Source organism: Archocentrus centrarchus, chromosome 12 (genome assembly GCF_007364275.1).
Source record: "Archocentrus centrarchus isolate MPI-CPG fArcCen1 chromosome 12, fArcCen1, whole genome shotgun sequence".
Lineage (NCBI taxonomy): Eukaryota > Metazoa > Chordata > Actinopteri > Cichliformes > Cichlidae > Archocentrus > Archocentrus centrarchus.
This window is the reverse complement of record NC_044357.1, coordinates 20,600,451-20,617,474: the sequence shown is the minus strand read 5'-3', so window position 1 is coordinate 20,617,474 and position 17,024 is coordinate 20,600,451. Positions and strand designations below refer to the sequence as shown.

Genomic DNA, 17,024 nt, shown 5'->3' with positions numbered 1-17,024 from the left:
AGGGAGCTGAGTGGCAATTAACAGGACAGGACATAGTGGCACCTGAATAGTGCATATGCAATAAACACTTCAGATCTGATACCTAAAGTGGGTTGAAGCAGGTCATTACCCGCAAAACTATTTTAATTCCTTACCAGTGTTTTTAGCTTCTGTGTTCCTGTGACTGTTTCCAGAGCACAGCACTGTTACTGGAGAAAAACTGACAGAAATTTCAATTAAAGATGATATTCGTTAGGTTGAATCATGTGCAAAACATCTCTGCAAGGTGGTTTCTTCAGTGTAACACAGCTATAGAGACCATCAACTGCTCAGTGTTTGAAATCATAATGGAAAGTGCAATATATCATAAATGTATGGCTCTTTAAAAGCAAAAAAGGAAATGTAATGCTAAATGTATTTGTTTACAAAATAGCTGGGACTGCATGAACAAAAATCTAATTTAAGCACATATTTATGCATTTAGAATTTAACGTTCTTAAAGTTTTTTATTTATTTTTTTAATACAAGTATTATTGTGTTATGATTCAAATGTTGCTAAGTCTTGATTGGTGCATAGAGGGATCACCTTTTACCAAACTCGGTCCCTCCCACTTCAAACCACAAAGACGAGCAAAGGCAGAGAGAAAGAAAGGAAAAATACAAGTTGTTTCTGCTGTGGAATACCCCAAACATTTGTAACATTTGTAGCTGAATTTAAAAAAAAAAAAGGGCGGGGGGGTCTTTAAAGGGGACCTGTTATGCTCATTTCCAGCTTGCTTCACTCATCTTACATTGTGCACCTCAGTCCATCTGCTGTGTGAAACAAGCTCATCTCCCTTTAAGGCCACTTTGCCTTTAAGCCCATGTTCATCTGATTAGCTGCTATTTGCAAACACTAGGTTTGAACAGCAGGTTGGTTGGGGCTGCTGTGCTCATAGCCAGAGCTGTGCTGAGCATTTAGAGCAGTGTGAATCCTCAGATTTTGCCTCTTCGTCATTTGTACATATGATAACATTACTTGAAACATTTGGCCTTGTTTGTTATGAGTATAACCATATCAAACAGTCTCCTGATGTTTGAATTTCATTGGATTTTGGAGAGTCTTGAGTTGACTAAAAAAAAAATGCTTTCATGTCTCTTTCTTTTTTAGACATGAAGACCTTAACTTGACACAAATAATTCAGACTTTCACACAGAGTTTAGCCCTTTTATTTGGAATGACAACAGCCTCTCCAAGCCCAAAGATTAAATATTTTTGTCATAAAATCCTTTCCCTAACAACCACAGTGCTTTGGATGATTTCAGTAGTGCCCAGTCACTTTGCATGAGCCCTGGAAAAGGGTGCATTTGGCAGTGCAGAGCAGCAGACAGACACACAGCAGATGATACCTCGTGTTATTTGATTCGGATGTAAAAACTCTGTTGTTACCAAAAAATACAGACAACAGCTTGCAAAACATCAGAGAAATTACAAATAGTTGTTCAAAATAGGAAAAAAGACCATTACATAGTTTACAGACAACTGTAAGCTAACAGTCGCACACACAGTCACACTCTGATGAACGCACTGGAAGCAACGCAGCTTTCAGTATCTTGCCCAAGGATACTCTGGCATGTTGAGTAGAGCAGCCAGGGATCGAACCACCAACCTTTTGATCAGTACATGACCTGCTGTACCTCCTGAGCCACATAGTAAATTTGGATTCATAACGATCTATTTAGGGCTTGAAAGACAAAGTTCATGACTTCAGCTTGACCTGGGGCTTGATTTGGGACTCAGCTCTATAACCTGTAGATGATGGATTAAATCAACAAAAGACTGTGGCATTCAACTGGATTCACAGGAAGGATTCTGAGCATAGAGCTGCAATACCCACACAGTTAAAAAAAAAAAAAAACCTCTTTATTTTTCCCATTTTCTGTCCCCTTTGAATGCCCTATTTTCTCCTAAGCGCACATCAAACCAAGCTACACAGAGGGGTTCCTATTGTGATGGAAAGTGTGTGTTTGACTTTGAAAATGGGCTTTTTCTAACCCATGTGCAAGCTATAAAAAAAAATCTAGACTTACAGAGTGGGTTAGAGCAGGTTGATGCCACTGTGCAGAGTTTATTAGCTGTGAAAGAGGGCTGACAATCAGCACTCATGACATGACAGTTCACATTTTCATAAATGTCAGTGATGGGATTGGCAAAGAAGAACTGGAGTCTTAAATTGAAATAATTTTACTCAGCCCAACATCAAAATCACCTGACTAATACTGTGAAGCCACCCCACCCCAACCACCACCACCACATTGCTGCCAAAACAGCTTTGACCCATCGGCACATAGGTCTTGGGTTGGGTCCATAAGTTGTGAGTTTCCTGTGGTGTCTGGCACCAGTGGATTGGCGGGGCTTCCCTAGGGCTTCTGTTGTCTGGGCCCATCTGTGCCAATGGCATGGATATGGTTTTAATGTTGTGGCTGATTTGTGTTTAAGGTATATGTGAACTTGATAGGAGGCTGGAACTGTAGCTCTTTAAAAAGCGAGTTCATTTTAAGTCTCAAGTGTTGAAAATTGCATTTAATGATAATCTGAAGTCTTTCAGGAATAATGAAAGTTATATAGCCCTTTAAAAGTTGTGTGAATAGTAGTTCATCAAAATGCGTACCACATGATAGCATCAACATTGTGACACTATTGCCATGCTATTATTAGTAATTAAAGAACTGATGTACCTAACAATTATTATTATTAGTATTATGATCACTGTACATTCTTGGCCTTGTTTGGCTTCAAAGCCAAAATGCATTGTGCCATAACAGGAACATTGTAAATTCTCTGGTGTCACGCTGTGTGAGCACAGTCTAAAAACTCTTCAAATACGTGATGAATACCTGATGTTAAAGTATGTGTTGCATTCCTCTCGGTTGGAGGCTGTTTTGTGCCCTGAGCTCTGAACTGTTGATGGACATGTATCAAATGCGATCCACAAAGCGAGCATTGCTTTGGATTACTGACTAAAGATTTCACCATGTTTCTCTCACTGTTGCACTGTAATCTGTTTAAATTTAAACCCAACCGTACAGAAGCCTTTTAGTCCAATTCAGGTCCATGCCTAAAGTCTGCAGATCTATAGGAATTTAATGTTTTTAGTTGTGCCTTTGGATTAATGATTTTGTTTGTTCAAAGCTGAAGCACCATTTTCCGTTAAATGCAGTTGTTTACCTCTTTAGGTCACAGCAAATGAGCAATTTGACTTCTTTCCCCCCTCTACTTGCACTCTGGTCAGAGGCTAATGTTCAATTTACTGTAGCTCGCTTGCTGGCAGATACAAACAGCCTTTAGCAGTCCAAACCTACGGAGCAAATACCCTGAGTTTTCATATTCCCTAAAGGATGCAGCACCTGTTGTTGTCCAAATCAATACCTGCATTATTGTAAAGGACAATAGACCCAAACAAGCAGGGACCACTACAAAATACATGAAAAGGAAGCAGACTTTCATCTGAAAACATTTAGGCAGGAGGAGCTCCTCTATCTTTAAGTTTTAATTGTGGTAGGTAAAAGGAGAGTTGGCTGCTGATTAAATCTGTGACTGTACCCTCTGTCATGATTAATCAGCTGCTCCCCATTTTTCTTCTCATGTAGATTAAAATGGCAACAACACAGAATTTCAGCAGCATGCCTGTCACTGACTTTTCTATTTCTGCCAGCTGATAAATCCATGCGAGACAGGGCGCTTTCTTTTGTGAGCTACTGGCTCATTTAGCATAGCTTTATACATTTTCCAGAGTGCTGTGCTGTCACTGTGCTCGTGTTTATGCGCGTCCTCGGTGTCAGAGGAAGGGATAATACGTCTGCGGGAAATGTCTAGAGACCATCTGTGTTACCATAGCTGAGAGCTTCACCTGTGCAGGCCGCTTTGTTTGGCAGCTCTCTGAGTTTTTGGTTCAAATTTAATGACAGAAAATGTCCTGCAGCTTAACAAGATTTTTTTTTTTTTTTTTGCCTCTCATCTCTCTTCTTGCTGTTTGCCTCCTTTTCTTTTCTCTCTCTTTCCAAAATATATTTTTTTAACTCATGTGGATCCATTTTATTGCCTTGCTATTTCACCATACACATAAATGAGTCTCACCTTGTCAGAGCAGTAAAACGATAAGCATTTTTGTTCATCTGTAGCTTGTAAGTATTTGGATGCCAAATGCAGGGTAGAAATCTTGTTATGATTCTTTAATCAGTGACTTGATGACTGTGTGTACTTTGTGTTGAATCCTTATCATCTCCATTGTTATAAGTTAACAAGAGGCAAATAAGGGCCATAAATAATAAGATGATGATGCTGAGCATCTGTTCATTAAGAGCCGAAAGGGGAAGCTTAGTCATGGCAACAGGGAGTCTTAATTTGTATGTCTGTGCATGTTCTCACACTGTGTGAAGAAGAGAAGCAACAGAGTCATAATGTTGAAGCTTTACCTTGGCTTGTCAGACTCAGTCTCGGCAAACATGCAAGGCCTAAATCACACATAATAAGTTCAGGATAAACTCTGTTGCGCTGCTTTGCATGAAGCCACGTGGATCAAGGGCAAGGGAGTGTTGACTGTCAAATACACTGTGATCAGCGGATGTGTTGAAGATTTTTTTTTTTGTTTTTTTGACTTTCACTTCGATTTTGTGGAAAACCTGTGTGTGCGGTGCTGCTTTCTGAAGCATGTGAATACGTGGAAAGGAGCACAGCAGCTGCTGACACCCTGCGTAATTGTTTTTCTCAAGTTCAGACTTTGTCCCAGCCGTGAAGTGAACAAGCCCATAAAAGCCTTGTGGTTATGGAGAGCTGATAGGGCGAGCTGTGCTGCTGGGTCAAGAGTCGTAGCATTGTTTATATTCGGGACGTACAGAGATCACTCAACATGACAATTAACTTCATTAATCTGCTATTTTTTTTAATTCAGTGTACTATAATATAATAACAATATGCAATCTTTATACAACATATATAGTCACTATACATTAGAAACTGCAAAGTTACCATTTATATTTATTACAAAGGACTTAATTTAAAGCAGTAATAAATTTATGTCTCAAATTCAAATCAGCACTATTTTGCAAAATAATTTTTTGGACTGTGCGTCTATTTTATAATATTCAGGTGATGTGAATCTATATTGATTCCATATTATTCTTTTTTTTTTTTTAACTCCTGATATTGTTGTGATGTGTTGTTGTCACTGCAGTGTGTGTAGAAGTGTAGAAGAATGAATACAGACTGAAAGCATTCAGCCCAAAAGGACATAGTGGGCAGTGTGACGTATAATTTGTCTTTATCTTTGTGTTACACTTTACACTTAACTGTATTAGAGTGGAAACACAGGTAAGCGTCTTTGCTGTTTAGAAGAGTCACAGAGAAATAACAGGTTTAAGGAATATTTGGACTTCCATTTTATATTATCTCACACATCTACTGTGATAACCTTATTAGACATAATTGTTATTTAACATTTATTACTTTATTAAAAGCATGTAAAATGTGCTGTTGGAATATGATCCAGAAGTATTTGGATGACAGATTTTTGTCTGCACATCACCACAATCGAACCACAATCGAACAATCAAGATGTGATTGAAGTGCAGACTTTCAGCTTTAATTCAAGAGGTTTAACAAAAGTTTGGATTAACTGTTTAAGAGTTACAGCAGAGTTAATGCATAGTCCCTGAGGTTTAGAGGCTCAAAAGTAATTGAGTGACATGCTGGTTCATGGCCAGGTGAGGCTTGTTCCCTCGTTATTTCATGACAAATAAAGGAGATAAATATCTGGAGTTGATTCCAAGTGTTAAACTTGCATTTTCTAGGTTTTCATTGAAAAGCTCAATGTGCAGTCCAAAGAGAGGTCGATGCAAGAGAAGCAGGCCATTGTTAGGCTGAAACAACAAGATAAACCTATCAAAGAGAACACAAAAACTTTTAAGGGTGGCCAAGTCAACAATCTGGTACATTCTTATAAATAAGAAATGCACTGGCCGGCTCTGCAGCTGCAGCTCCAAAAGTCTCGAAAGCCCGCAGAAGTCAACTAAGATGGAGGACCACAGAATTCTTTCTTTGGTCAGGGAAAACCCTTCCAGCCAAGTCCAGGACACTTAGAGGAGGTTGGAGTATCATTGTTACCACTGCCACGATGTTTTTGGTAGTGTTTGCATGAATGTGTAAACACGATAGCTCAAAAAGTTTAAATGAATTCTGAAAAAAACTTTTGTAGGGGTACAGAGTGGGGTCATGTTAACAATCCACAAAAATGAGCTTACATGCATCAATGTCTTCAAGGTCAACTTAATAATTTATTGGTCAAAAACTGACAAAAAGCCTCAGAACTTCAAAACTATGATTCTTTCAAGTGTGGTGTGCATTGTCAACATATAGAAAGTGCATATAAAGATTTAAAATATCATGTCACAACTGACCTCTCACCTTACAGTACCTTCAAGGTCAATAGATTGCTCAAAGTGATAATAATGCTGTATATAAGCTAATTAAAGCTGTTTCTTACTGCCATTGTTTGCATTGATAACATATAGGCACATGATATATGGAGATTATAAATATCACTTTATACATGATACTTATATGTAATATCACATTGGACTTCTGACCTCTTCTTCAAGGTCACATAAGGTCAAACTTTTATAAAATGTCTTTTATCTTTAAAACTATGTGTAAATTCCACTACCTTTGTTTTTATTGGCAAGGTTTAGGAAATGATACTGGTGTATGGAGATTCTAAACATCACATTATAGTTTGCATCCAAATATCATGACACATTTGACCTCTGACCCCACTTTTACATTTAACGTCCGCCTTTCTTCCAAATTGACCCCAAAGTGTTTTTATGAATGAATGAGCTGCCCAGTTATTTAGAAATTATTTATCAAACATGCTGGAGGCAATATTATGGGCATGTATGGCTGGCAGTGGAATCGGGTCACTGGTGTTTGTTGATGGTGATGATGTGACTCGTGGTGGAAGTGTACAGAGCTATACTCTCTGCTCAGATTCAGCCAAATGATGATGGATACTGACCCGAAGCATACTGCAAAGGGAACACAAGCGTCAGTTTGTGGCTCTTAGTGTAGACGCAGAGCAGAGAAAGGTTTGCATGTGACGCAGGACTTCAAAGGTTCTGCTTTCATCAGTTGATGTCATTGTTTTGCAATATGCAACAAAGGAATTCAAAGGAATAATCTTTGAGGCAAGCTATTCCAATGGATTGGATAATTTAATTGGAATCTCAAATTGGGCCAGTTCCAGTTCCCTAGTCAGTAATGGGATGTTTACTAATTTAGAGAGTTTTCATTGAACAGCCTCTATGATAGGGGGTTAAAACTCAACTGACCTGAAAATGACCCATCATCTTGATTTCCTCACTCTTGTGTACATATTTGATCAAATCTCAGCAGGGATTACTTTGACTGGATTCAATCAGCTGCTGCCTTTTGGCATTAAGTCGCACTCCTTAATGCTTAACTGTACCCTACGCTCCCATCAGCTCAGCTCATCTCTGTCCTTGAGTGCTGAGTCTCCTGGCTGCTTCAGCCAAATGTCTTCATTGATGTGCTCTAAATAAAACACTTAGATGTCACTTTGCACGTGACTCTCAAAAGATTTATTTGACATTTATGACATTTACTTTCAGAAAACGATATAAGGCTGGGGAGCTTTCTGGCTGCAGAGGCCGCTCTGCCCATTTGTGTAATGATATGGGATGAATTCCAGTTATTGGAAAGCTGTATAAAAATCTGAATGCTCCTTTCCTCGTGTCTGTAAAATTATGACAGAAGTGGCAGCTCTGCTATAGACTTTTTAGTTTTGGAAATCTGTCACAGATGGCTGCCTTCTTGTGTGCAGCCAAGGAAGTAATGCAATTTTGACAATTGTATCCCTTTTGCCTACAGATTGAACATGCTGCAGGTTGTATGAGTGACAGATATGGGGTCGGCTAGATCTTATTTGCAGACTTTCACTGTGGTGGGAGTTATTTGCCAATTTTGTAAGTATCTCCATAGTTTTTTTTATTTTTTTGAATGTTTAGCATTCTAACATTCAACCATTTGCTCACCATTCTCCTTTGCTTTTTAAACTAACTGAAACACATCTCTCATTTTGCTTCTGATAAACTCAACAGTAACCACTGAAGGTTTGAGCTCTGAGGTGCAGGGAAAGGCTGGAAGCTCCGTGGAGCTGGAGTGCAGATTTCCGCCATCAGACCCAGCGGCTGTGTCTTCTGCATCCCAGCACGTGGTTGAATGGGTTCGACAGGGATTTGACATTCCTGTCCTGATTAAATTTGGAACTTATGCACCTCGTGTACATCCACAATATGAGGGTAAGCATCTGTGAGCACAATAAGTAACCAACGTGCATTTACTGTTTGCTATAAATGAGTATCATTGTACTTTGTACTTTACATGCATGCTATATATTATGTTATTATTTTAGTTATTATATATGGCCAGGATTCCAGTAGCTTATACACTTCAGTGTAGAGTGCAAAGGTGTTGGAGCTTCTTTATTACTTTATTACCAAAATGACAGTAATTTGTTCAGCAGTTAAATCGCAAGCTGTTGATCGTAATCTCAGTAAACAGCTACCAGCAGGACTCTGAGTATTGCAATGAATGACAGTGTTGGTTAACTATGACCCATGACCTCTTTGGTCCAGTCTGAAGGATCTCAAATCCTATTGGACTGACAATCAGTAAATCATGTAGAGAAATTTTGGTTGTCCTGTCTTCTTGCTGAGGAGAAAAGGAGAATTTAAGGTTCAGGTTGAAAATACTAGAATGATGGCTGAATATGACATGATTCAGTCCATGTTTCTACGACTGAAAGAATGTAACCAATATCTGGCTCCCAGAATACTCTCAGTACCACACCTTAACGTGCTTTCAGACCAACCTTACATTTGGAACTACTGTTAAAGGAGCTGAAACATTGCATCATCAGCTATTGTTCACACACTGCCCACAGCACCGAGAACAAAGAGTCTATGGGGGGAAAGATCTTCTATAGTCCAAAGATACCTTTGTGTGGCTCCTGTTATCCTTTAAAGTCGCAAACAATGGAACAAATGTGGACAAAAAGAAAGCACGTCTGGGTTACTCAGATCTCTCTTTTGTCAGAGACGTTTTCTTTTCCACAGCACTGCCTGAAGAATAGTTCAACCTATGGACCTTTTTAGTCTTTCTGAATTTCTGCTTGAGAACAATGTAGAGTTTTTGGCTAAAGTGCAGTTTTAGAAAGGAAAAATGCCAAAGGAGGCATGATAATCCCACTTCAAAGAGTAAAACGAATTTATACAGTTCAGGTGGGAGCACAAAGCAGACAGCTAACTAGCACTGAGTTGTTACCTTGTCATTTATTTTCGATGATGAGAATACCGATAGGGGGTAGATAGCAGCAATCAACATTTTATTTGTATAATTACTGCTAAGGCAATCCTCTTCTTCAATATTCTTCCAAAGCCTTCTTACCCACTGTTGCATCAGTCCCTATAAACTCATTTGGTGCAGCTAAAAAACTGTTCAAACCCACACAAATCGCTTTAAAATTCTGGCAGAGCTTCCAAAGACACCAGATATGTCTGATTTTTTTCTTCTTTTTTATTTGAGGAAATGTGTATTAAAGATGAGGAACAAAAAATGTAGACTGTTTTGATCTGGTGGAGTTTCAAAATTTAAAGGAGTATACAAGGAAAAGGAGAAAGGTGGGTTCAGAACTAAGTGAAGTATGTAAATGTGGATAAATATCACCATAATTACTGATCATTATACTTTTGTTTTTATTTTTTTTGTGCAACTTCCAAAACAGAAAATAGTAATAGTGTGGTGCATTTTCTGAAACTAACATTATAAAACATTATAAAAAAATATTTAAATGTTGAAGGATTACTTCAGATCCCATGAAGAGATTCAAACCAGTAATTTTTTTCCTATATTCACTGAATAAATACTTTTAGAAAGGTTGCTGGGCACTGTAGTACACTGGTAGGAGTAAATAGTGTAGAGTTACACATTGTGTGCTGTTTTTGTATTCACAGCAGCAGGACAGTGTAATGCATTAGGAATTTACTCAAAATAAAATCCAGGGCTTGTGTTCATAACAAAGGACACCCAGTGCAATGCAAATATATGTTTAAATAAGGGAACTCTCACCCAGAGGAATGAGATTTATCAGGTTTTGACAGCAATATCAGTTCATTGTTGGTGTTGGACATTTCATTTTTTTTAATATAGAATAATTCTGCTTTATCCTTCAAGTCACTTTGTACAATGTAACAATCTGTTTGGTATCTGAATCACTGACTTCTATAACATACAGTAATGAGCACTGATCAGCACCATTAGATGTGTGTTTGTCAAAGGATCAGAACCTGCTTCCAGCTGAGTCAAGGTCTTTGTCATCTGAGTCAGATGGCACTCCCTTGCCCAGCCTGACCAGGAAATATGATACAGGCATTTACATAGTCATAAAGTCAGGGCAAACGTTAGCTGATGAATTATCGTAAGTGGGAGTGGGGCAGACTTTAATTCCAGCCCCGGCTCATAAAAGACAGTAGCCTTTTGTCGCTTACTCTTAAGACAATCCTTCAATGTGCACCTCACTGCACTGCATGTTAGTTTTCAGAAGAAGGCTTCTAATAAAACCCCTAATAAAATGTGATCACCCCTCAGCCCATAAATTACACTTTTTTTTGTACTCGACCCAACCATAAAGCTTTCATCGTGGAAAAGCATCAGCTTTAATAGACAGGTTTGCTAACCACAAGCCTCTCAGGTGACAAACAAAAAGCTGCAGTTCTGTACAGATTCAGAAGGTTGGAAAAAGATGCTTTGTCCCATCTGATGCTGAGCTTTCTCACAGGTACTAGCCAGTGTGGGAGTAACAGGTGCAGCATGGGAAACTAACGCTTTAGAGATGGAACAACTGGTGTGCATTTCACCCCCTCGAGCCATGAATGTTCTCGGGTGTCTCAGTAGTTTGGCTTCAGGACTCAGTCTCCAACTGTTGTTTAGCTGTTGTGATTCGAATGGAAGTTATCCAAGTGATTCACTCTGCTGAGGCTAATTTTTTTCTTTCTGTCATCCCTCCCTTTTTCACCACCTTAAACAGATTAAACTTCTCTGCATGCAGTCCACCTTTCCCATCAATACTCTTTGTCTTTTGGCCATGTTTGTAGGTTTGCAAAGTGTGAGTTACTTTAGATTTTCATCTGATTGCTCCCCTGAGAGGGTTAGGGGCTAAAAGGGCTTAAATAAATTGGTGTAATAGAGCTATAAAGATCAAAGGATTAGCATCTTCTCTGTGGAAAGGACAGAAAGTCCCCCAACACCCATACAGCTGCTGACTCTATAAAAAAGTAAATACAGCTGTATAAATGCACTGTTCACAAGCTCTTCCTATGTAAATCCCACCATAATCAGTCTGTGTGCAGGAGTAACACATTACACACAGCTGGAATGGCTAATACACTTCCTTTTTTCCACATGGACAAACACGAGAGCCTGCACTGGGATCGCTCATGGTCGTTACAGCAGTGAGTATGCCTCAGCCTCTGACAGAGACGGAGATCATCAATTCCAAATTTAAAACCATGACGCAGTAGAGCTTAATAGAGCCACAAAAACAGGGAGTGAAACCTTATCTTTTTCTTTTCTCTACCCGAAACCTGAATGCCTCTGCGAAGCTTGCCAAGAGCTGACGGCATCTCATAGAGATGATGTGGGCCTGCTGCCCATGAGTATCACATTCTCAGGGTCATAAATGTCTGTGCTGCGCAAGATGGTATTGAATTTAAATAATTTTTCATACAAGCCCCTGTCACAGAAAACAAGACGCTTTCCCCTGATGCACCCTTTACCCAACCAAAGCCTTTCTGTAGAGTTTGAAACCTTCGATCTTCAAAATGTTACATATCCATTTTGGAAGAAAGAAAATAAATATCTCTGGTGCATTCTTCACTTTGAATCAAACTAGTAAAAATAAAAAGCGCACTCCACAGTACTCCAAATGTCCCTTTTGTCAGTAAAGTGCCTGCTTTTTAGCGAGCTCTATTAGGGACCTTAAACCTGTGCTCTTTCCATGATAGTAGGTGTTTTTGTTTGGATTTTTAAAAACATTTTGGTGCTATGATCCTTGTCCTGATTTTCCACTTTTTTAAAATATAAAATGTATAGTAAAAAAATCGAGGAATAAATGAACAATTCCAGTATGCTCAAATAACACAGAAACCTAGGTTGTACAGTGGATAAAACACAGTAATGGATGAGGCATAAATTCTTCAAGGTCAAATGCTAGAAAAAAAAAATTAAAAAACATTTTTGAGACAATAAGATTTTTGCAAAAGGATCTGAATTATTTGCAAAAATCTTCTTCTGACTCCATCTCAAATAAAACAATGCCTTTTAATTAGCTCTGCTGAATAAAGAAAGCGTCTGCTTTTCCCTCATAGAGCCACTGTCTTAAGAAAGATAATGACCACCACATTTAATAATCTATTCTAGTCAGTCTGTAGACTTTTCATTTCAGACTTAATTCCCTCATTTATAGAGAGTTGTATTTCTTCACAGCACTGAAAGGTTTAGTGTTTCTCTGTCACCTGAGAATGTATTCGGGGATAATGCCTTTAGGGCGGGGGGGGGGGGGGGGGGGGGGGGGGGGGGGGGGGGGGGGGGGTTCTGTTGGAGACGCTTTATTCAGCCGTGTATATGTGAGTGTGTGTGTGGAGTATGTTGAATTGAACTGCAAGGAGGATAGTTGGATCAGTTTCAAACCTGCAAAGCTGCTCTTTGGCTAATTTATAATGTTGTCAGTATGTGAAGCAGTGAACATGACACGGACGAGGAGGGAGTTTTGTTGGTGGAGGCTGGGTTTCTGTTTTCCAAAATTAAGTTCATCAGGAGATTTTATTTTATTTTTTTCCCCAAAATTGTTTTGGAGCGAGTTTCTCCAGGCAAGCTCTGAACAGTTTAGTAAGATGACTGCAAAGATCTGCTGCTTTACATCCACAAATTATTAGAGACTGTGGTATTTGAAAGTAGAATATGAAACCAAGCTAAAGAGCAGAAATTAAAATTCACTGCCCGCAATATAGTTGTCAGTAAAACAGCATAATCTGCAAAAAGAATGAAAAAACTTTGTACAATTTTTATTGTTAAAAAAAATCTAAATTATTGCAGATACTTGATACCTGATTTATATTTGGATGATTTCTCCTTCTTATGAAACTCTGCATCACTTCCAGCACTGCTGCTAACTTTGGCTCCTCTTTAATCCTGTTCTGAATACGTTTACATGTGCAACTGCAACAATACGCAGGTCTCTTCTCCTCTGTGAAGTCAGCCACTTATCAATTTTTATTTATTTTTATTTTGTAAGGGGGGGGGGGGGGCAGGGTTGCAGAGAGATGGTAGTGTATGTGGTAAGTAATGATTCTACTACTGTGGCCAAAAGACCCCCAATCAGATCCTCGTATAATTCAGGTTGTTTGTACTCAGACACTTAAGGATATTACAATAGAATTCTGCATTTACAGTCTGAGGATGATTTTCATACAATCATGAATATTAAAAAAAATAGCAGGCATGCTCCTGGTAGAGCATCCTTCACTAAAGATGTGGGTCATAACCAGACACCCAGATCTCATCATCTCATCGGGGATGATCCTCGACATGCCAGTTTGACATATGAGTTGATATTTGCTCTCCAGCCAAACATCAACATCCCAGCAGGGATGAGAGCACTGCAGCACTTTACAAGTAAACAACCTTCAATGAGATAGCGGCCAAATTTAAATCAGGTACAGTTTCTGCTCTTTATAGGTCGATTAACAAAACCTTTTGATCCCACCTCATATTTAACAGTTTATGGGTATAATTTATTCCATTAGATAGACACTTTTTATTTAGCAATTTACTATCATAAATTATTCTAACTGATTAATGCTCTATATTTAATAGTTGTTGTTAGTTTTGATGGCCAGGAGTGAGTTTGGCTGAAAGACAAAAATGGAAATGCTGTTGTTATATTTACATCAACAATGCAAAGCCAGGCTCCCTTCATTTTACTACACTCTTGATTTGTTGGCACACTTTGCAATTTGCTAAAGCTTGATTCTCATGCATTCTCATGCATGAACACATTTTCAGACAGTGTGCGCAGCTCAGGCTGACAGACATAGATTATGTGTGCTGAGAGACAAAGTCTAAATTCCCCCGTCTCTGTCTCTGCCTCTGTTTTGTATTGTTTCTTTGGCCTCACACTTAATTTACCTTGTATTCAAATCCCTTGCCATCATGCATTTTTCAAACAGCAGCAGTGATGTCAGCAGGCCATGCTCTTACTTCCCCTCCACCCCTCTTTTCCCTTTTATCTCATCACTCCCAGTCACATTTCCTCAACATCCCAGCCGAAGCCCAACCCTGCCTCTAAGGTGCAATAGTGACCCATATCACACTGATCTAGTAAACAGGAGAGCAGTTAAAAAAAAAAAAAAAAAAAAGGTGCTGGGGGTCAAAGGGTGGGATTTTGAAAAGTGCTAATCCCCCGAGTGTATGCTCATGTGTATTTTATTCTACCTTAACCCCCACCTCAGTTTTCCCCTGTGGATTTTGTCCCCTTTGGCAGATTGGAAAAGTAAATACACTGTGTTATCGGTGTCAACATACCTAACTCCAACTTCCTGGTTCTTTTTGACTGTCAGGGCAGTCCCTCCCTGTCATAGTCAATAGAAATCAGTGTCTCTGTTAATAATTACCATCACAGCACAGGCATCTCAGTGGGTTTCAGGCTTCTGCGCTGCAGAGTGCTTTCTGTTTACATGTCTTTATTTTTGAGATGGTGCAAAGAGAAGTCTGTGTGTCCTTACACAATGCTTTCATTGACAGTTTCTCTTCAATCATGCTTTCCCATGCTATTGGGTCATTGGACAATTGCATGCCTGTTAAAGTGTGAAAAACTAGATGGACATAGAAAGATGTGGGCTGCAGACTGGAAAAGATAAAGGCTTGATGTTGCAAGCTACACTGGCTCCAGGGAGCCGTCACCTGGCAACGGGGAGATCAGATTTCTAAGTTCGCGCACGTGCGCGCGCGTGTGTGCTGCTGTTTGTGTGTTTGCTTGCGCATATGTTGCTGTGTGGTCGTTTTCAGGCACCTTTTGAGGACACCGTTTGTTTTCTGTGTGACAAAACATCACACGCCAACAGCTGCACACACCTGAGACCTGAGAGATGACAAGTGAAGTCACAATTGCACACACTTTTCCTCTGTCACGTTCCACGCACCTACCCGCTCACTTTTTTACCTGCACTCTGTTTCCATAGGGCGAGTATCTCTGGTGCGAATCACCACCCTGAGGTTGGAGGGCCTGCTGCTCGATGACCAGGGCTTGTATGAGTGTCGAATTCTCTCACTGGATAAGCCCACAGACGAGCTGCGAAATGGCACCTGGACTGTACTTTCTGTTACTGGTGAGGTTAATTGAGCAGCTTGTGTTTGTCTGTATGACTAATTTCAAAAGGGAATTTAGTTGGCTTTTACACTAAACCAAGGAACACAATGTAAACAAAGGACAGGATTGGCAAATAGGATCGTAACTCACAAAATGAACATATCTTATTAAAGAAATATCAAAACTTGTGTAACTTGGATTCAGTCAGTTTTCTGTTTGCAGCCAGTGGCGTTGCCCCCTTTTGAGATGAGAGGGATTGCAGCTTTGAGGCATTTCTGCATTGGTTTCACTTTTCAGACATCTTTTTATTTCACTTACTGCACATATAACATATGATTTAACCATTACTCAAATAAAGAGGCGGAATCTAGCATTAGCTATGCCTCTTTTACGGGCCCAACTGTGATGACCACACTGTTAAAACTTAACCAAAGTAGTCAGTCCTGTGGCCCTATTATTATTGGAGTAAATTAAAAACCAAAAATGGGTGAGAAAAATGAAAGTAAAAATAAATACTTGACTATTTATTTTTTTCTCTTTAAAAAAAAAAAAAAAAAAAGACTGTATTATGTTAATACCTGAATGCTCCAGACCAGCAAATTCTGCTTTTATAGAGTTGGGCCCACTTCTTTATGATGAGCCAAGTGCATTTGATTACCAGCATCTTGCTCTTACTTACCACCTTAATTCCTATGGAAGCAGTAAGGGTGTAGTTTTTCACTGGCCTGCAGAGAACCCTTTAAAAAAACATTCTTTTTCACGTGACTTTTAAACTTAAACTGGTGAGTGTGTCAAACATATAAAAACACCAGAACTAAAAATGAGCAAGCAGATAGATGTGTGTGTCATACCGTCCTTTTAGGTACATTCAATTTTAAACCACTTACCAAGCAAAAACTAACCCCTCACGCTAGCAGCAAATGAGACTATAATGCAGTAATGCAGACTCCTCACTCTGCATTAGTGTAGCCTGGGACTTAGGCAATGGTACAATTAGAGACAGGAGAAGGCAGGAGAAAGGCGGTGCAGTCAGGATGGAAAGCAAGACCTGGGGTGTGGTTGAATAGTCAAATTAGCTTAGGAAGGTTCCCGAATGACTGAAGTAACATGGAAGTATCCGTGTGGCAGCCATTATATGAGCTATTTGAATTCTACAAATATTAAGGAAATATACTTCAGTGCCTCCTTTATTACCTCCTTTAGCACAGGACACACTTGACCATCCTCGAGGAAAGGACAGGAGATAATTCCATCCCAGAGTTCGTTGCAACACACCATCTAACCATTTATAAAAATGTTCAAGAAAAGAGACTGAGTGGTGCAGATCTTGTAAATGTTATTTATTAGTGTGTTTTCCATTTCCATAACTTGCTGATATGTTTTGTTTTTCAACATGTTGTCACAAGTTAACTATGAACTTTAAATCTGCTTCTTATCAAGGTATTGCCTTGCATATATTTATATAAGTTCTATAAATAAAGATTCTGAGTTATTTGGTTTTGTATTGGTCTCCAGAAGAAAAAAAAATAGAAAAAAATGGTTATTTAATTTAATTTTTTTAAGTTT

At 39.1% G+C, this 17,024-nt stretch overlaps 1 protein-coding gene across 1 annotated transcript in view; it reads left to right on the top strand.

Moving 5' to 3' along the window:
* Nucleotides 1–7,937: 7,937 nt before the first annotated feature.
* LOC115789568 (protein turtle homolog A-like) overlaps nucleotides 7,938–17,024 on the top strand; it is a 43,276-nt gene continuing 34,189 nt past the window's right edge. The window contains exons 1-3 of the mRNA XM_030743041.1: nucleotides 7,938–7,998; nucleotides 8,134–8,334; nucleotides 15,331–15,477. Coding sequence (XP_030598901.1) covers nucleotides 7,938–7,998; nucleotides 8,134–8,334; nucleotides 15,331–15,477 — 409 coding nt within the window. The remainder of the gene's footprint in view (nucleotides 7,999–8,133; nucleotides 8,335–15,330; nucleotides 15,478–17,024) is intronic.